This window comes from Nestor notabilis, unplaced genomic scaffold (genome assembly GCF_000696875.1).
Source record: "Nestor notabilis isolate BGI_N333 unplaced genomic scaffold, ASM69687v1 scaffold7762, whole genome shotgun sequence".
Taxonomy (NCBI): domain Eukaryota; kingdom Metazoa; phylum Chordata; class Aves; order Psittaciformes; family Psittacidae; genus Nestor; species Nestor notabilis.
The window spans coordinates 37,504-58,923 of record NW_009917052.1 but is presented as its reverse complement, the minus strand read 5'-3'; the positions used below and the strand labels follow the sequence as shown (position 1 = coordinate 58,923).

The following is a 21,420-nucleotide window of genomic DNA, read 5'->3' as shown; positions in this document are numbered from 1 at the left end:
ACACTCTGGTCTTTATATAAGGATAAAAATATGTGCCAGCCAATAACTGACAGTTTAGCCACTTCATATGAATGGGAGCATTCGTTTGTGTTTTGAAACAACGTGAAGCTTCCAGATGTGAAGGCAGTGGATAGTTTTACAAATAACTATATGGCAACCACAAACTATTAGGCTATGATTAGTTCAACCTCAATTTTGTCATAAATGACAACATCCTGTATTTTTATTATAAACCCTCAGTATTTCGTTCTTGCTGAGACATGCTGCTATAGCATCAAAGTAACTCATCCGCCTCCTACTTTAAAATCACCCTTTGCACCTTAAAAGCCTGGATTGAAATTTTGATGTCAATGAAATAAAAAAAAAAAAAAAAATATATTAAGGTAGTCAGAGATTCACAAATTCATATGTAATTACTATTAATATATCATACCAGGCTAGATATGGAAACATTACAACTTACTTAAACCTTTTTATAAAGCCTATTATTGTGTTCAGGATCAATTACTCTCCATAAGTATCTACAATAATGTTTACTCAGTGATCGATTGTTCAGGTTTCCTGAGTCCTGGAAGCTTTCTATCCTGTTGACCTGAATTTCACCCTCCTTGCAAAGGATACAGTGAAACGTACAGTAGTCTTTTCATTAAGCATTCTTTCTCAGTAGGTCAGGATTTGTGACAGAGTTTTGAATCCTCATATATCTTCTTGGTGGGTTTAAAGTATGCAATTTATTTTAAGCAACTGCTCAACAGCTGCATTTCATCCAAAATTCTTCTGTGGCAAGTGAGCAGGTTTTTGTTTTAAAAAGGTTACATTTTAGTTTACTTTTAACTCCATAAAACTGATAATCTGTTATTTGCATAAGATTAATGAAATAATGACAATTCATTACTACAAAATCTTTAAAAGAGATGGCTGGAATACAAAAAGGAACTAAGAAATACATTTAAAGAAAAAACTGACAAGTGAACATTACAATGCAGGTTTTTTAAGTCACTTTTTTTCTTGGAAACACTCTCAAAACCATTTTTATAAGTATTAGTAATTTCTGTATCACAGGATAGTAGCAGGGGCTTTTATCCCAGATGAGATGGGAGACATGTAATCATTTAATTGAAGCCTGATGTGATTTTACTGTCTCAAAAATGAGTAGAAGATGGTATAAATTCAGGTGGACAAAATAAATAAAATCTTTCCCCATCTGTTCAGCCTAAAAGATAGACATCACCAGTATGTTTTTCACAGTCAGACCACTGGTACTGATTTTAACTCCATCACTATGCCATTGATTACTGATGCTACTAAATATAAAAAATTACTTGAAGTTCTGTACTTACAAGGGTTATTCATTTATACCAACATCAGAAATTAACTTCTTACAAATGACCAGAATGTCCTTTCTTATGCCTATAGTAGGAAAAGCAGCTTTGGTGAGTAATGTATACTGCTATATTAAAAGCAAACCAGAACTCCTTGAGTTGAAGAGCATCCTTGTACTCTTTTTCTCCTCTGACTCCACGCTTCAAAGAAGCAACCAAACCTTCTAAGGAAAATACACAGACACACAAAAGCACAGTTACATCCAGAGGGAGGGAAGAAAATTGTTTTCATAATTCTTTTATGCTAAGGGAAACTGGCTTTATCAGAGCAGGGACTAGTGCTCTGCTTCTGGAGATTGGTTTTAGACAGAACCGGTGGGGTGTTTTCAGTTTGTTCAGAAGTGTAGAAAACGATGCTCTGTAAATAAAAGGCAAGTCCATCTGCTGAACTCAGATACATCTGGGATATAAGAAGCAGGTATATGAAAGGAAGGCAAAGTGAATGCCACATCTTTCCACAAAGCATGTGAAGTGTAATCACACACAGGTGCACAGAGAATAATGATCAGTTAAGACAGATGCACACTACTCTCAGTATAGTGAAAATACTGATTCAAAAGAGCCAGGCAGAAGAGTTTTCTCCTGGCTGAACATAATCTTCTGTTTTAATTCTGTAACAAGGCAGAAAACTAAGAGAATCTAAACTAGTCTTGATCTTGCAGATTCAAAAGATCCTCTACTCCAGCCTACTACTACACTCCACAGCTTCAAAAGAAATAGTGTTGATGAGCAGGATGTTAATAATTATATACCACTTCTCACGCATGCTATAAAGTTTGCACAGATCAGAAAATGTTAGATTCTTGTCTAGAACAACAAGAAAGTGAAGATTACAAACATCTCTAACGCCTGTGCAACAACTCATTCAGATTGTGCCACTGGTTTTGGGAAATTCAAGCCTATTTTTCTCTCTCAAAATCCTGATGCAGGCACATATGTCCATGCAAAGCTGTGGGAGTCCCAGTCATTTTCAGGCTATCTGCACTTAGGGACTGTTTTTTTTAAGGTATCCATAGATTCCCTATTAATTCTGTTTAAGCAGAATAGTAGAGCCTAGCCCAAACCTTGAGATGAGCTTCTGCTCATTAGTAGGAACTGGGTCCTACAGGGAGAGAAGGAACAAGCCCCTCTTTACCTGTTACTGCTGTTCATCCATTTTGTTTCTAACCACTGCATCTTTTCCCTTCCAACAGTATAATTAAACTCATTCTCAAATGCTACAGAATGCAGCAGATGAAAGATGGAATACTAAGTGCATTTTGTACTGCTGTAATTGCACAGAACCCTACCAAATGGGCTGGCAAAGTGTTTTAATGTGTAAGAATTCTGTGCTTGCTTTCCTTTCTTCTCTTTCTGAAAACTTATGGTGGAACTTGCACCAATCCTCTAAGATTAGCTGTAGAAGAAAGTTTCTACTTAGAAAGCAGTGCGAATGGTTTAACCATAGGACTTCTGTCCAATAAAGTTTTTGAAAAATGACCTTCTCTCCCCAGTAGCCAAGGGGGAATAGCGCTCTTTTAGGAAGATGAAGAAATTAGCTCAAGTAGACATCAAGGCACTATGTCCCACACATCTAATCATCCAATTGGTTTACTTTCCTTAAGATAAAGTCAAAAGAAATTACATTTTTTCTTGTCTCTACCTTCTACTTGCTGACCAGCATGACAGCTCTGAACTGTATGTCTCTAACAGTACCCTCAAGAATAAAACCCTGCAGCATGACAGTCTCAAAGTCCTACCAAGCCCCCAAAGCCTATACAGCTTTCTTTTGCAAGGAAAAGTGCAAGTGGTGTGCTGAGCTTTAAGTGTACAATAATCCAATGCATTCTGCCCTGTGGAGAGGAGACAAGCAGATGGGATTTGACAATGCTAAGGCAAGCTGCGCTGTGTGACCTTTTGCTCTTTCGAATTCTTCTTTATCCTCAGAAATCACCCTTCAGAAGCAACACAGTTTCTATACTGAATAATACCTGTGCATGCAACACAACACACGTGCTTGTCCATTTAGTATTCCAAATCTTTGCAAAAAAGTAACTTTAAGGAATATTTTATCTACATTTGTTGCTTCCTTAACAGGGCAACACAAGTATGAGGTCTTGTCAGAGGATCCCAGGCCTTTCATGTCTGAGAGGAAAATGAGCATTTCTTGGAGGTGCTGCATTAGACAAGGCCAAGTATGTTACTCTTGCTTCAGCAGCTGAACACAGAATTGCAAATTAAAAAACAGACACTTACGATTGCATTAAGGTGTGGAAATAAATTGGAGAGGCTTAGCGAGAGATGTCCTTGAACAAGTAATTACACAAATGTGATGTCTGAAAAGACATAACCCCCTTGCCCACCTTAGCGTGTGTTTAAAGAATTCTACATATTCAAGTTTGTCTGCATTTTTATAAATCAGTTCACTGAAGCACATTATTTATCTTTTTAAATAGTGAAAGAAGAGAGATTGCTTATTTGTTAGAGCAGTCATCTCAAAATGAAAGGTAATTTATCAATTTAATGAAATGAAGGCATTTCTCATTTAATATAACTTGAGCGTATATTGAAACCAGGGTAAAATCCCAGCATGACTACTGCCTCATCGTAGTTCTCCACCATCACGCCAAATTCAGCAGTTTCCTCTGGTTCTTGGAGTTATTAAGTGACATTCACTTCATCATGGTATCCACTTCAAAAGGTGGAGAAGCAGCAGAACTAAAAAAATCTGATGTGAGTACATGCCAAACAATTAGTGTATCCTTTATTCTCCTTGTACTAAGGACAACAACTAAACCACCATTAGCTGACCATGCCTTAGCAAGTTTCCAGGCATCCAGGAAGTACATAAAATCCATATTTCTGTGTTAGTCCTTCTGCATGAGTCACATGTGCTTATACTTTCTATACGCTTTACCTATCCCACCACAGCCTTCCGATTTAGCTTAGCTAACCTTGTTCAAGCCAGCATGCATTTGCAACAACTGCAGAAGTGGAAAAGCATTATCTTGAGAGAAAAAACAGAAAGTGCGGCAGTGTCTACACACCAGCACCTGCACAGACTCATTTTATTTCTCACCCTAGAAGCCTAATATTCATCAGGAATACAGGTTCAGCACAACAAAATAAACTCTTGGGCAAAACTATACAGGACAGGGTGGAGGTACAACGAATAAGATATCAACCTTTGGAAAACCATTTAATTCCAGAGTTCACAGCCCCAGTGACAGCAATCAAAACCAAGTCACCAAGTCAACACTGACAGTCACAGAGTCCATCAGTTTAAAGGAGGAATGCCTGTCACCACTGAGTTTAGCTTTTTTCTTTTACCCATGCAAAGAATATTACATCAATACAGTCTTCTCAACTGCTCTGATAATGAAAGACAACTAATGACAAGGAGAATTACTGGTAAACTTGCAAGGCAAAGTGCTGTGCTCAGTGAACTCTTACTTACAGCATCTTTGAAGGGAAACTTGCATCCAGGCCTTCCATTAAAAAAAAAGGCAGAAGCAAGTCTCAACCACAGAGACCACAAACTAATCCAGATGATCTTAACGGATGAGTTATCGTGAAAAACTCCTACTTGAAGTCGCCATGAATAAAAGCCAATCAGAGGTTAAATATGAAATGTTAGGGAAAAAAGAAAAGAAAAAATAGAATAAACCCCCAAACAAAAACCCTAAACAAAACACAAATCACCAAAACAAAACAGGCCAGCCAAGTAAGTATGAATTCGATAGCTTAAAGAAAACTCCACCAAATTAAACATTTGAATTCTGCTCTAAGAGGGTGGCCAGAGGACACACACCAGGGCAGAAACAGAACTGCAGTCACCCATCCAGCCTCACAACTCCCTCATTACCATTCCACTAACCCTAGAGCAGGCACTCACAAAGCCTTGAGTAAGCACATCTTCATAAGCTTCACAAAGATGATCGATCTTTCTGGCTTGCTAAGCACTCTTTATAGGGAGTCCATTCTCCCCTACAAATATTCCCACCCTGTATCTTCAGCTTGTCCTTCAACACAGCTCTTGGTAAGGAGAACTCAAGGAACATTTGCATTCCCTTCTGTCAGGCTGAAACCCTATCACAAGTTCATCCCAAAACCCTTGTTACTGAACTCCAGTGGCTTGTTCTCTAGGCAGAATCCTCCTAATCTGCTGCAGCTGAACTTCCTCAGCCTATCAAGTAGGAAATCCTTTTACTGCTCTGGCCTATAAAGCCTCTTATCTCCTAATTTTGTGATGCTGAGAAATAGCTGTTCTGCTCATTAATCCTACAATGACTGTCAGAAGGGTATGTACACCTTCTCACTCAAGTAACTAGGTTTCATCACGTTCTTTACTGTCTACTTAGTTGAGTCCACAAGAGTATATAGGAACTGGAGTGGCTGTACAGAAGCTTCTACACTTTTGTGAAATATCCAGATTTGGTGCTATGAAATTTTTAAACAACCTGTATCAATGTAAAGAATTCATATGAGAATCTGTTACTGCCTAGTGCCAAAAAGAAGGCAGCCATCTCTGAAGGACATTTCTGAAGTTGAAGAGACCTTATTGCAATTTCTGCACTGTAGATAGCAGTGAATTATAAATGAGCTTTTCCCTCCCTACCCCCCAAGTGCAATTTTGGCTAAAAGTGCTGTATAGACGACTACACGTATACTATATGACCATAAACTATTTCCACTATAGTTTATACATACACCATTAGTTTATAATGAGATCTTTCTCAATCATTTATTACAAACCCATGTCATCTATGACCTTTAAAAGACAGTTCAAAGGGAAAAAAAAAAATATTAACTAGTTGAGTTCTTGCCTTAATATCTTTAATTAGCATCCCCAAAAAAATGCTAAAAGTTGCTGATTTTCTCCCTGTATACAACACTTAGACAAGAAGAAATTAATAAACTAATATTTTTACCAGGATTGGTAACTTCTATTTCTTTGTATCAAGTGAAAGCTTACTACCAACAGTTGCTAAACAGCACTGCAAATATGACAGAGATTACACCACAAGATGTGAAAGTAAGCTCTCATTTAATATTCATTATTTAATAGTTTACATTTACATACCTAATGAACAAACATAGGCCTACCTGCGTAATTCAAAAAACCCCAAACCCGTCTGCAAAGCCTGTGTTGAGAAAAATGTTAAAGTGGCAAACTGCGTTAAGATCACAGATATCTCACGTCAGTTGTACCTTTTATTTTAACTATAAATGTCACACTTCATCATGCAGCTGTCATCTTCCTTTAATGTACTAAATGCTGTCATGTAAGCACAGAACCTGACACGATGTAACACAACAATTAAAATAAAAAGCAAGTCAGCTTTGCACCATGTCACATTTCTGTTTGCTGCAAATTAAAAGAAAATCCATGGTACAAAAGTAAAAGCTAGTCAAGAAGAAAGTTTGCAAACCCCCTCAAACATCAGTTAATGTTTCCTTCTAATGTTATGTCACATTTTTATATTCAGATTTAAAAAAAAATGTCCACAGCTTTAGTGCAGCTAATTACAAATTGACACTAGAAGACGTCAAGAAGAAAGTCTAAAACTTCCAGAAAGCCTCCACTTTAATAAATATACTTCAAGCTGTCAGTTCCAGAACAGCCAACATCCATGGAACTAAGCTATTATTTTTCACTTTCTATCTTACCCTTTTTCAATTTCTATCCATGCTATGGTACTGCTACGGCACATTAAAATTGCTGATGCTTTTCCAACCAGATGCAAACAGCGCTTAAGTTATGCCTGAAGCAATTCCTAGCAATAAAGGAGAAATTATGAACTCTAGATAATTAATACTGAAATTGGTCATGTATTACAAATTTGATTTTCATTTACTGTATTTGATGTACAACACTAAATAAAAGTGGTTGAAATGTTCAAAAATTAACTTCAGAAAAAAAGGAAAATCATGTACATCTGGAAAAGTATATTGTTCATAATTAGGTTTCCTCCTTTTCAATGTTTTTTTGTTCATTTACATCAACTCTAAACCCACAGTTAATGTATCAGCAACATAAAAAATGCTGGCCCAAGGGAAGATTAGTGGCATGTGTCACAAATATGGAAACATCACATGCCTAATATTTGCTCTGGCCATACCATGGCATGTTCAAAACCTCCGTGGCCCAGGTAAGAAATAATCACAAGGGAACATTCACAGGCAGGGAGGAAAGAGTCAAGGAAAAAAAAGCTGGAGGCCTGTCCTGTAAAAGGAAGGGCTAATACAGACATTTAAAGAATATTCCTGTAAAAACATTCACTTGAAACAGAGTTAACATAAATCCCTTTTTCCCCTTCTTGGAAATAAAAGGAAAGGGGAACATGGGGAATTCTAGAAAGTTTCACCCCCAAATACCACCAAAGTTCAAATTTGTTTTCTGCTGATCTACTTCTACACCTTCCTAAGAATTTCCAGACTGGTAGCCTCCTAGAGTAACATTAAAATTAAGAACAGTATAATTCTGACTGGAAAAGATTTATACGACTATTTACAAATATGCCATATTTGATTGTGTATGACAGCAAATTGCAGGAAAATGAAGAAAATAAAATCTGAGGTAAAGAGATACAAAAAGACATGCAAATAAAAAATACACAAAGTAAGTAATCAAAAAATAACCTCAGACCTTACTTTACAGCTGTTTCCCAATAAACCAAACTCATGAGTAGAATCTGGATGCTAGTGAAACTGCTAGGAATTTGATCTTTAAAGACTGTTCTTTAACCAAACACTGAAAATTATAACAGTGACAACACTTGTACATTTCTAAGAACTTGGGCTGTATTATACCTCAGTAACATTTATGCTGAAGTAGGTAATTAAAAGAAAGAAAACTCAATAGTATTTCTTGAGGACTATATTCAGCTACATTAAAGAGTTCAAAGTGATCACAATGAATGCACACCTTTAAATTACGTGTTCTATTCTTACCTTTTTTTCCAGCCCTTGAAGTGCTTAATTATTGTTGGAGATGTTTGTGTACATACAAGGACAAGAGAAGAGAGGGAAGGTCTAGCTCTTGTGGGTATGGACCTGTCCAACTATGAAAGTTTATGCAATTCATCATTAATATTAATCCCCATAAATTCTCCTGTACCAGCCTGCTGCAGGAACACACCCACAAGGACTTCTACATTACAGGCCTCAGAAGATATCATCGATTTGCATACCTAGGACTTCAAATGTGAAATGATAGAAGAATTAGTTTAGAAACAAAACATCCAAACCCTTCACTTTTTATACTTTTGACTATTATTATACTTAATATTATAAACAATGCAGTCTGAGAACTGAGACTTGAGCTGTATGTTGAAATAGAGAGAAAATGAAATATACTTCATACCTGCACTTCGCAGGTTAGGGTCCAGGTCTGGCATTTCCTTGGACGCTTCTGGACTGACGCTGTAGATAGATGCTCCTGCTTCACTGACAATGCTGAAAACGAAACAGTAAATAATTAAAATACCACACAACTGAAAAACATGACTGAAAGACTTAGCAAGTGACTTAACTGGATACTTAGGTGGTTTTTTTAAAGCCTCATGTTTTAAAAATATTCTCAGTCAACTTAATACTTACAAAAGAAAGACAGTACAAAGAAAAATACATCCATTTAAACTAAACCACACACCCCCTGACCTGCAAGATCCATTCTTTTGCAATTCTGACCTTATTATAAATACACACTGTGTGTGATATCAGGCCCTGTAGTAATCTGACAACGGAGAAAATGAACACAAGGAACAAGTATTACCAGAAGTAAATAGGCAAACTAGCTTCTGTAAGCAAACCAAAATCCCACCTGACAATTTCAAAAGTCTAACATCAGTTAAACTATTACCAGAATCCAAGACATGAGTGAGCACACACATTGTCTAAAGTTAGCTGGCTAAGATACTCAGAAAAACCCTGACCTGTTACAGAGAGCTGCAGCTTGCTTCTCAGTGGCACTTAAGATCGTATTCTTCCTGCTCTCACTACCGTCCTCAAAGAAAAACACAGACTGCATGTCTTCGGTAACTTAAGCTACAGTTCATGTATCTACCACACACCTCAAACTCATTCAGTAATGATGATAAACTCCAATTCAAATCACAACACAATTAAAAAGCCCTTGAGTGCTCTAGTTCCACTCAAGAGAAAACGGCAATCGAGTGTTCACAGTGTACGTTTATTTTCAGCTGTGAAATTTTGACACCACTGAATCAACAGTATATTTCTTCAAGTAACTTCAAGAGAACTTGAATTTCAGGTTAATAATTAAAGCATCGTAGAGCTACTGCAATGGAGAGGCATACTATCAGTTTCTGAACTATTTTTACTTTTACTATTCCACTCTTAGAATAACTATCTTTGCCATAAGGGTTGTGGTTTCCCTCCTTAAGAACCAGACCTTTCAATAAAAATTATAACTTTGCTTTATATTGTTTTAAAATTAGACTATAAATTTACCTTTTAAGAATATTCAGTAGGTTGAATTTTTGAATTAAAAACTGATACCTAGAAGCCCTTCCCTTTAGGAAAAGCTGGAGAATAAATAGCTCAGAGATAAAACACGTTTCTATTCAATGTTCAAGCACGTTAACAGTAAAAAGTATAAAATGCAAACATAAAAGGTAAGAATTTCTTACTTTTGTTTTTACAGATTCCTCCCCCCAACTGGAATTTGGTAGAGTGCAGTACACAAGTCAGATTTTATAGTTACTCAGAACTCAAAAGAACCTTTCAGTATTACAGACCAACCAAATCTTTCGATAAATACACAGAATAAAATCCTGTTCTCTTTTGTATTATTGTAACTCCAGACCCATTCAAACAACTGGTTTAACAGAGCAAAAAATTGCTCAGACCAGCTGAATGGGGCAAGTGAAAATGAAACTATTTACATGGTCTTTTAAAAAGATTCAGCCTTATGGGCATTCCATTATTATAAATGACATAAAGAAACAGTCCCATAACAGAGTTCAGAAATATGGCCACATCACAAAAACCTTACTGCTTGAAAATGAAAATCTTGACAGAAGCCTCATCAAACTGATTTTTCTGATTAATAGCTAGTTTAAAGAACAATGCAGAGTATTTCTTAACCTGTTCACACCTTATAAAGGCAGCATCTGGCAAGGGCTCCCTTTTTAGGTTTTGCTTCCAGAAAAACCACACACATTAACACATACCTCTAACAGGTTTTCACTAATGTCTCTTCAATCTTTGTATTAAAACAGATCCAAAAAGTTACCTCTTGTGCAGTTTTTCAATCAAATACATTGATATTACACTTAAATAAAAAAAAGAAAATCAGTGTTTTGCACACATTTTTACGATGTTGTACTATTAGCTATATCACTGCACAGAGCTTATTGCTTGATCCCTCCCTGTATTTTATGCTGTGAAAAAACAAAGTGTCCTGGATGGGGATTTTAACACACTTGAGAGTTTATTGATTCTCATTAATGCTATGCTGACAATTTTCAGAAGCGAGGGGACTGCAGTAACACTACTGTTCTACAGTAGTAACTGAATCATGCCAAATTTTAACATAGGTAATACAAAACCTCCTTGCTAAAATGAGTAAATAAAAATAAACTCAGGATGGGAGAAAGAAATATTTGAAGAGAGCACATTTCCTTTCCTCAAGTGCAAGAACATTCATACACTGGGGCGAGCAGAAGGAGGGTGAAGCCAAGTAAAAAGTTATCTCAAGCAGGAAAACAAGATACAAAAAGCACTTTCAGAAACAGCATACACTGGATATTTGACATCCACTCTGAGATGGTTTTGTGTGTGTGTGCAGTTATTCTATGAAGTATCTGGTGTAGCAGACTTGGAGAAGAATTTCTGCTCATGCAGAACCCCATACCGCTGCGCCTAAACCAGTAAAACCCAGACGTTAAACAAATTTGTTACCCGGAGTAAATGTGTAGGGCCATGAACTCCAAAGAAACCATCCCCTGGTTTGTTCAACCATAGTCAAGCAAACTTCAGTGGCTGTCATGTGGCTTTATTTAGTTTGGTTTTAGCTACAGTGAGGAGGTTACTAATGTGACACTGGCACATAGAAAGCTAAAACATTTAGCTTGCTCACAAACACTAAGATTGCAAGCAAAGTAGGCTTGGGAATTTTTCTTTGCAGTTGTTCTGGATTTTGCTCCTGGACTAGACAGGAGACAAGACCCAAGTGTTTTCCAAATTATAATAAATCTCTTTAAAAGAGGATGTTATATAGGATGATTTAAGCTACTTTGAGGTAAAATGCTCTACATCATGATTTCAAGGAATATACATATTTTATGTCAGGGTACATTAAGACAATACCAAACCTGCTCAAATAGCAGGCAACAGAAATTTATTCCAAACTACTGCAGTCACACTGTTCTCTAACCCCTCCCCTTTTTTTAAAAGGTACAATTTTCAAGACTCAAAAGAAAGCCTACATAAGAATTGGTAAAAATTGTATCTAAAAATCTGCATATCTTCAGAACTAGAATTTATTTTTACTTTGACTTTTTAAGCTACATAATGGATTAAACCAGAAAACTAGACTCCCCCACGCCCTCATAAAATTAGATCCTTATTTCATGCGTTCCTTAAGAGGAAAGACTCTTGCACTGACCAAAACCAACATTATTAAAAAGCTATTTTGCCATTTAAATAGGCAAGTGGTTACAGTATAATATGCTTATAGTACATGAATGGACAAGTTTCATAAACTGCTCTCTGAATTAACAAAAAAAGCAGGTAAAAAATCTGGGACTATGCCTCCATATAGTCTGCTTCCCACATCCGCAATCCAACAGCTAGACCTTTTTTTCCTCAGAATCTATATCTAACTTAAAATTAAAATGCCTAAACCACAAAGCCACTACACAAGATTTCAGTTTTCTCTTTTTAATTGTACAAACAGGCTTGTTGCATAGAAAGTAACTTTTCGTATACTGCACCAGTCTCATTCACATTTGTTAAGACACTTCATGTAGCATTAAATCAACATTAACTGTATTCCACCAGCACCACCTGCTGGACCCTCAGCTTTATGCTAAAGACCATGCCAGCTGCATTCTGAATACTGTAAGGAGCCTTTAAAATTTACTACAGAGAGTTACTTTCTTTCTCAGCTTAAGCAAGCACTATGTATCTGGTATGAAAAGTTAATTTGAAGACCTGTTCAAAACACTCATATTTTCAATCTCTTAAGTTTTACAGGAAAAAAGCCTTTCTTGTAAAAGGTAAAAAAAAAAAAAAAAAAAAAAAAAAAAAAAAAAAACACAACCAAAACCAACCCACCAAAAAAACCCCATGAACTTTTTTCTTTAAAATTCAAAACTATTACATACCTACAAAAATGCATACACTAAAGATGCAAAACAAGAAAGATTATATGTAACAAACTAGATAACCAACAGTTGCTTAACTACATTACAATTTCATGTACTTGCACGTAATGGCACACTTTTTAAAACATACAGGGTTCTTAAGTAGTAAGTTTTCACTGAAAACCTTTTCAAAACAATGTGCAAAAATCTCATGTATGTATAATGAAAAAGATGTATCAGGCTAGAGGCTTGAAGGGTTAATGATGGATGCAGCTTCCTGACATTTTCATGAACCTTACCAACATTTCAGACTATTTTATTTCATAAGTCATTTCCCCACAATCAAATGCAACACTGGATTAATAACCTACATAGAGAGAAGAAGTAACTTTATCTGACTTTACATAACTTACTGTTCCCACAATCTCCAATACCCTGATTTACAACTTAGAGCCTTTAAAATAACATTTGAAGAAACAATACCAATACAAAGAAGAAACTGGTGTTAATACTTGGAAGAAAATCATGGGCACTCTAAAAGCAAAGGGGTATATCAACCTCAAAGGACCCACATTTTCATATTTGCTCATAAAATGATGGTCTGCTAAAATATAATTCCTTTCTTAATCAAAATTTAGTAATTGTGTTTAACTTCCCTAAACCAGCTTTTTACATATTAACTGATAAATATATCCTTCATAAGCTAACGGCAGAAAAAGCTAGAGGCTCCCACAAAGGAAAGAAGTACAGAAGGGTCAAAGAGAGAAGATGAAAAGAGTCAAAAACATTATTCAGTGCTACTTACTAAAAGAAGTGGCTTAAGAATTAAAGGACAGAAAAATAAAATGAAAGAAAATAACAAAATATTTGATAGAGAAGAATGTTACGTTTAGAAGCTTGATTGGAATGATACAAGCTTTAATGATGTTGATAGATTTAGTGAGTGAAAACAAACTGAGGAGGACCACGGAAGATTTAATTAAGCCTTAATTAAGACTCAAAAGAGATTGGGTTATTTTATGAATAAGAAATCCACTGGGCACAATTAGCTCTCAAAGAGCCTAAAACCAAAAATGGTTGAGAGCTATGAGGTAGCTATGGCAGAAGCAACTTTGACATTCCCTCCAGCTCCGCATCATTACTGATGGCAAGCTGCATGTTTCTTGAGATCAATGGGCAGTTACCAGCCATTCCCAAGATCTCACGTTTAGGTACATGAGCCCTCCAGTCCCTACACACTGCTCACAGCACAGTTCCTTCTGCTGGAGAAGTGATGAATACAGCCAACTGGAGACTGTAGTCCAGCGTAGGCTGAGCAAGACATAGTGATTTATTCAGCCACACATGCTTCGCCACAGGAACAATAGGATACCTGGCTTGACAGATCCTGGCTCTGACACAGCCAAGCCATTTTTTTTTCCCCCTTATGAGGAACATATGTCATGGAAGTGGAAGATAAAAAGGTTCTGGTGTATACTCAATAACGTATGCAAAGAATAAAAAGCCCTAGAAGATTTTTAAAAGCCTGCTCATTCTGACAGATGAGATTAAATCCAAAATCTAGTCTCTCCCACCTCCAATAATCTAGCGGTATGGCAAAGGAAGATGTTAGAACTGCAAGAAGAAGATTATGCTAGAAATACTAGAAGATTATCCTAGAAAGCAATCATTATTCAACAGAACCAAGCCAAACCTCATACAATTAATCTGTGGTTTTAAGTAATATCAAGATTTAGCTTCAAATTTTAACAATATATAGAACTAGAGATATTCCAGTATTAAACAATGACAAAATATACTTTTAGATAGGAAAAGAATTTTCATCAATTTCAATTGCTTCATTCAAAACATTCAGGCACTACATACTGCTCAAGTTTTGATCATACGTCCACCTTTCATAATCAGCCACATTAGACAAGAGGTGTTATAGTCCTCTTTTGCAAAAATACTACACAGAAAAGCTCAAACTGCCTCATAGTGAAGCCATTCAAATAGATGGGAGGAACAAATGTCTTAAAGTACAAATCCTGCCCAGAACTCCCAAGCACACAAGAAATGAAGCCCACAAAGTGTCTTCAGACAGCACATCAAATGATAAGCTGTGATACAGACCCTGTATCGTTGATCAGCCACATTCTTTAAGTTTCCATAGAAAATATTAGGTGAAATTCTGCTTACAACTAGAGTTCAGAATTCACAACGAAGTCCGTAGGTGTGTCCACCCTCATATGAATGAGATTGCTCATTATTTCACAAAGTTAACCACAAATTACACCATGCAAAGAATAAAGCAATTTTGTCCTAACCAACTCAGTCTACTTTTTAAAGTGAAAATTATTAAACTATTTCAGACCAGGAATTGTCATGCAGCAAATTACAACACAGAACAATGCGTTTGAGCAATGTCTTTCAGACACAAACCCTACTTTTGAAACAGCTTGCTGAGCCTACAGTAGGAACATTAATAAAGCACCTTACAAAGCATCTTCCGAAATAACAGAATTTCAAGGCAACCATCCTTGAATTAGGGATTATAACTCTCCTGTTCAGACACAAGTGATATTTACTGCCAGTTAAGCTGATGGCTTTCCTGGTAGACAGCGTAGACCTTCAGCACCTACTGAAAAGAATTAGGCCTGGTTTTATCAGTGTTTAGAAGTGGCGGAAGCAATTGTGGCATAAAATTTAAAAGCTTCTCCTTTAAAAAAGTTACTACTTTAGAAAATGCAGCCAGGTTCTACGAACTTCCAGATTTGGATGAATGCAGAAAATATCCCACATAAAGCATTTCACTGATTATAGAATTAGAAGAGTTCAAAGTTTTCTGATTTCAATTCCTCAACTACCATCATCCCCCCCCCCCCCAAAGAAAAGTGGTGTGAAATTTCTTGCCAGTAAAATATAAGACAATTGCTACTTGCAGCAGAATGAAGTAGGCTTGAGAATTATTGCAAGATGTAACAATGAGTTACCATTCTTTAACTACTTCTGTACTAGATATAAGTCTATATATCCCTAAATCAAAAACTACCTACTGTACTGAACTAATAAAACTAACTGTATAGCTACAGCCTGGAATCCTTTATTCATCTGTGTACAAACCATGCCCTCAGCACATCCCTGCAATGGGAAGAATGATCAGATATCTGTCTTCATCTTGTCTGAAAACGATGACATTTTTCAGTAAGAAAAGGGTCCAAATGGCAGGTGTCAAAGAGCTTTAGCTTCACACGTGGTGCTAGGAGGCAGAAAAAACAACAGTAGCGTGTGGCCATGTCAGAGTTGCACAGAAGCTGCCGTACAAGTGCATATCTGAAAAGAGCAAACCTCATAGCCTGTTAAATCAATCTAGTGCCAGATGCTGCTATCAGAACAAAACCGGTGCTGCGGATTCATCCCCAGAAGAAATACATGTCCCATGTCTGCAGTGAAAAGTGAAAGACCTCGGGTGGCATGTCTCAAGACTGAAGGTGACAGTCACCTGCAACCACCCCCACTGCTTTCATTGACAGTTTCAGAAAACAGGTCCTGTCATTGCTCATAGAGCAGGTGGAGTTGAAGCTCCTTCCTGCTCTTGCAGAGAGCTTTAAAATCAGAACTCCAAGTCCAAAAATCTACTTCCAAGTTAACCATCCAACTAAAAAGCAGTTCAGTAATTCACTTTTAAACACTGTAGTACAGTAGGAACTAAGACAGAACATTTAGCTACTGTTCTTCTCCCTGTTGCAACAATGCCATGAAGAGAAATCGCAGCAATATAAAAAATGTCATAGAATACAGTATTACCTTAATGTACAGGAATGATTTTAAAAAGAAAATAACCACATTTTATGTGATTACAATATGATGGCATTAAAGTAATTCTAAGCACAATTAGTTAGATGTATTCAAACACGTTAAAAAGTTACGTACCTGAAACCACCTAATACTAAAACAAAGGAAAGACAGTAAAAAAAGGCATAAGGATTGACACAGGAAATGAAAACCCCGGAGTCCACTTCTAAAAATACAATAGGCATGAAAACAGGAATGCTCCTTACGAATATACTTCATAATTTCAAGACCAATCATGTCAGCACTCAGTTTTACACTCACATTTCATATAATTATAGAGACTTTTGAAACAAAATTGTCTAGATGCATACATTAAAAACGTGGCACTTCTCAAAAAGATGCTGCTGCTACCCCAGAAGCCTAGCAAAACCATCCCATGCTAAAGAGCTCAATGATCAGCCTCACTTAGCCCCTGCCCCTCCCTGTTCTCAAGAGCTTGGTGAAGCCAACCAGCCTGGCTCAGGACCACGAAACACAGCAAAGCCACAAGTTTCAGAGCATGAGGCTGTCACCAATGCTGTCCTGCCAGCAGCTCCTTCTCAGCTCAGCAAAGCAGAAACCCCTGCAGTGGTAGCACATGGGGAAAGCTGATATTTCATCCAGGCCATCTCGACCCATGCAGGATCTTGAAGGAAATAAGACCCATCCTGCCTACTTTTAGAAACAGCAGAGACAAACGGTAAAACCATGGAACTTGGCAATTAACAACCATGCATATGCATAGTTATTCAAGCTGGAGCATTATAAAGCATTAACGCTTTTGGAACAAATAAAAACTTTTTAAAACAAAAAGAGATTGCTGCCTATAAAGAAATATCTAGACTTTGCTAGTGTCATCTATATTTGGACTTGTCACCAACAGTTTATATCTGGGAAAACTGATGTCTGCCTAAAGTCTATCTCATTTCCTGACAAAAACATTTCCCTATTGCACACACTGTCCTCCCCACACCACCCTTCTCCTGCAGGACACAGGACATTTAAGAGACAGATGATCCATTAAGGAAAGTCCTTCAGGTTCTCAGTGAATACAGACTTCTCAACCAATTTGTCAGTGAACTTCACAGACAATTCAGATTTAGTCAAAAATTCTATCAAGAAGTGTCACATGTGAACAGTCAGTCTGAAATTATCTAGAAAGTCTACAAAAACATGTTACTCGGTTGCTGCTATAGCTCTCAGGAATCATTTTTATCTGGTAGAAGGGGCATCACAAATGCAGCAACCTTTGTGGCTAAAACACAGTGGTTAAGCCAGACCAAAGGCTGGAGCTTAGAGTCACGTTAACTCTCATGGAGACTTTATCCCCGGAGTGGAGCATAACTGGACAAGACCACAACATATGGAGCAAAATGCCTCTTGGACAATGGCACCTCCAGCAACTGTCATTTTCTCTGATGCTCACTCTGAGCAGTTGGGAAGCAGCCTGGCCAGTGCTGTGTGCAGCCTCCACAGCCCTGATTCACACAAGATTCTGACCTGTAGCTTTGGCTCGAGTCATGCTTTATTCTCTTTTCCACTCCTTCCCACAATATCAATGATCTTAGTACTTGAACTCTCCTTAGCAAACTACCCTCTCTCCAGCAGAGATCCACAAGGGAAAGCTGGAGATGGCTACACTCCTTCTGTTAGGGCTGAGCAAAGCAATGTGGATAGACGCTCTGCACAGGGTGAGGGAATCACAGATCCTCCACTGCTGCTCTTTGCTCGCTCCTCATCCCTCTTAACATCTAGACTGTATCTGAAGACATCATATTAAATATTTTTAACCTACAGACACTTCTTGGCACAGTTTACTAAACTCTGAAGTACCCAGGTTTTAAACGTAGAGAAACTCAAAATAAATTAAGAATTCTGGAATCAGAATGAATGCTGGCAGGAAAACTTCTTTGAGATACTAAATAATAAAGAAAAGTGTGACCACATTATTCTAGCCATGTCATTTCTTCTTACTGTGATTTGGAATTCACCTAAAAAAAAGCTGTCTGCTTTAGTTCACAGAAGATACATTTGCCTCCTGTGTTTATTCCCCAGCTCAACATACTCAAGACAAATATTACATAAAGTAAATGGTGCCTCGTGCAGACCTGATCAAAATTACATACTGCTATCTCTGAAAAATAATTCCCACAAACTTAATCATGACAGCACTCTCACAATTTTTCAAGTCCTCATTTGTATCTTTGCTTTGCTTTTTCTTTCATTTATTTTAACACAGGAAAAAACAGTTTGTGTTGACATTTTCCTACTCTAATTATACTCTCAATTGTGACTGTTCAAAGCTGATAGTGATCAAGAATTATTTTGTTCTGTCCATCAAGGAAATTGTTTTTCTTCATTGGAAAAAAAGGCTGTAAAACTGAGGTACTGGTTTAGTGTTTTCAACAAAATCATGCAGCACTGCAATATAAAAAATGATTATAGCAACAGACACGAAAAAAAAACCAGAAAGTTAAGAATAGGTTACTCATTCTTCAAGAAAAGGTAACATTTCTTATGCAAACAAAACAACAAAAAAACCATAAAAATCAAATGAAGCTTTACCTTAACAAGCACATTTTTATTGCTCGGTTACTCTCCTCAGACACAGATGTAAAGGTAAGAGAATGTACTCAAATGTCTTTAAAGCAGCATAAGCACATTGAATGCTTTTTAATTAAATGATACTTTTTTTTCTTTTTAGGCCTCAAGGGTTATTCCATATCTTCTCTGGTGCTCCTCACTGTCATATTTTTAAAAATTATTATTTTACTGATATCATATGCAACTTCTGGGCATCTACAGTAAGAGGTGCTAATCTGAACCAAATATTCCTCAAAGGAGAGCGAGCTAAACATGAGGGGTATTTTAAATTGTTAAAAGATAAAAAATAACACACTAGACACCTCTCATTTTGTATTACAAACAGAAGTACGTATCAGCCTCAGTTAAAACAAACAAAGAGAAAACAAAAGAACAAAAACACTCCCAAAACACCAAACCCAAAAGTCAAATAAAAATAACCACCAAATCCCCACAAGCTTGAAATAGAATCATGAAATACATGCTTTTACAGACATAAATAAATAAATTCCTTTAGTAAGACTGTAACCAAAAGGGGGGAAAAAAAACCTGTCAAAAATAAGTATCTGTAATTAGTGAAATAAAAGCACAGTTAGGTACTGCTGTATTTGTTTTCTCCCTTCTCTTCAAAGGAATAATTTATTCCCTCAGGTTGTGACAGATCCACACCGGAGACTTTGCATGAGTAATATCACTAGAACTGGCATTAGCATATGGTGAAAGACCACTTCATTTAAAACATGTTTTTCATCCAGTTACAAACACTTGGGAAAAAAAAATTTAAAAAAAAAAAAAATTCTTCTGGACTGAAATTTTTTATGCTTCAGTTCATTTTAACCCCATTAGCCCTCTTTCTGACCCCCTATTTTATAAGGTGAAAGTGTCTTAGCAAGATTTGATAAGTTGCAGGTCACAGTTACAATTTAAAACAGAAACACTAATGGAAGTAACATAGTTGCTCATCACTTACAAATACAACTATGCTGTTTTCTCTACAAGATGACAAAGTTTGCACCAGGAAGTTAATATGCAGTTTTTTCTTGGAAGGCAAATAAATAAATCCATCAACAGCCCAACTTCCACAATACCAAAGCCCTAGAATGAAGTAGTGATTTCCTCCTTCCCACAATTAAAGCTGTTTTCTCTCCTCATTACACATTACTTCAAAAGGAGAGCAAATTATCTCAAAGCTTGAGATAATTCATATTTGGGCAGCAAGAAAGAAGTATGCTGGAACTCGATTGAAGGATTTCTAGAGAGCACTGCACAGAAAGCACAGATGGTCAGAACTAGCAGCTGCAAATGCCATCAGAGCCTACAGTTACCCTATGATATGGGAAATAGGCATCTACTGCATACCTACTTCTCTGGATGGGTCTTTAGATTCTTATGTGTGGATTCTGCAAGACCAGCCAGCAATGAAGAGTGAGGGTCTTGGAATGATTCCTTCAGCTTTTGGAAGCTTATTCAATGCCAGTGAATCACGGCAGTTGAAAGGCACCTGTGGATATTGACTGGTCTAGCACCCTTGCTCAAAGCAGGGTCATGGAGACTCCAAAACCTACTATGTGTTAACTGGAATACTTGTATTCTCTGTAGCTGAGAAATGAGGTTTTGATAATATTAAACCGAGGTCCAGATTCTTTAAAAACCTGAAACAGTTCAGAAATGAATGGAAATGTGTACCCTGCTGATTCCTGCAGTATAAGAGTAGGCCCACTTAATTTCAAGTGTCTGATGTTAAACTGTTAAGATATTCTTGCAGTTGATAACTAACAGCCATTACTTAAAGAAAAAAAAAAAACAAAACAAAACAAAACCAGACATCAAACTAAAAATCCCCAACTATTTAGAAATCAGAGCTATAGAAGAGGAGACAACACAATATTAAAACCATAACTGTCCAGATGAGAACAGGAGTCTATCTGCTAGAGACTCCATGGCAGCACAGCGGTGAAGAGCCCAGAGGCGCTCTGGCTGATGCAGTCAAATCCTACAGGGGGTTATGGAGAACATATGCCAGGGTGGGAGATGCAGCACCCTTTAATATGGCAGAGCATCTTCTGCCCTCAGGCACCTGCTCAGCTCTGCTGGCTAGTGCGGGAGGTGGCAGAGCCAAGCCTCATCCTCAGCCTGCCCCTGGTAGACAGGCCAGGACTATTGCTGCTGTCAGCATCTCCGCGGCCCTGAGCCAGAGTAGCAGGAAGCTCACATTCACACACCATCATTGCATGCAACAACAGATCTGCACTGGTCTGTTCCAGGGCATTTACTGGTCAGGTTACTAATACCACAAATTGACATGTCACGGATTTGGGTTTAATCAAACC

General features: G+C 37.2%; 1 protein-coding gene across 1 annotated transcript in view; it reads right to left on the bottom strand.

Annotated features, from left to right (window-relative positions):
* SRBD1 (S1 RNA binding domain 1) overlaps positions 1–21,420 on the bottom strand; it is a gene marked incomplete at its 5' end in the record, with an annotated part of 116,522 nt that overhangs the window by 57,710 nt on the left and 37,392 nt on the right. The window contains one exon of the mRNA XM_010024912.1: positions 8,728–8,819. Coding sequence (XP_010023214.1) covers positions 8,728–8,819 — 92 coding nt within the window. The remainder of the gene's footprint in view (positions 1–8,727; positions 8,820–21,420) is intronic.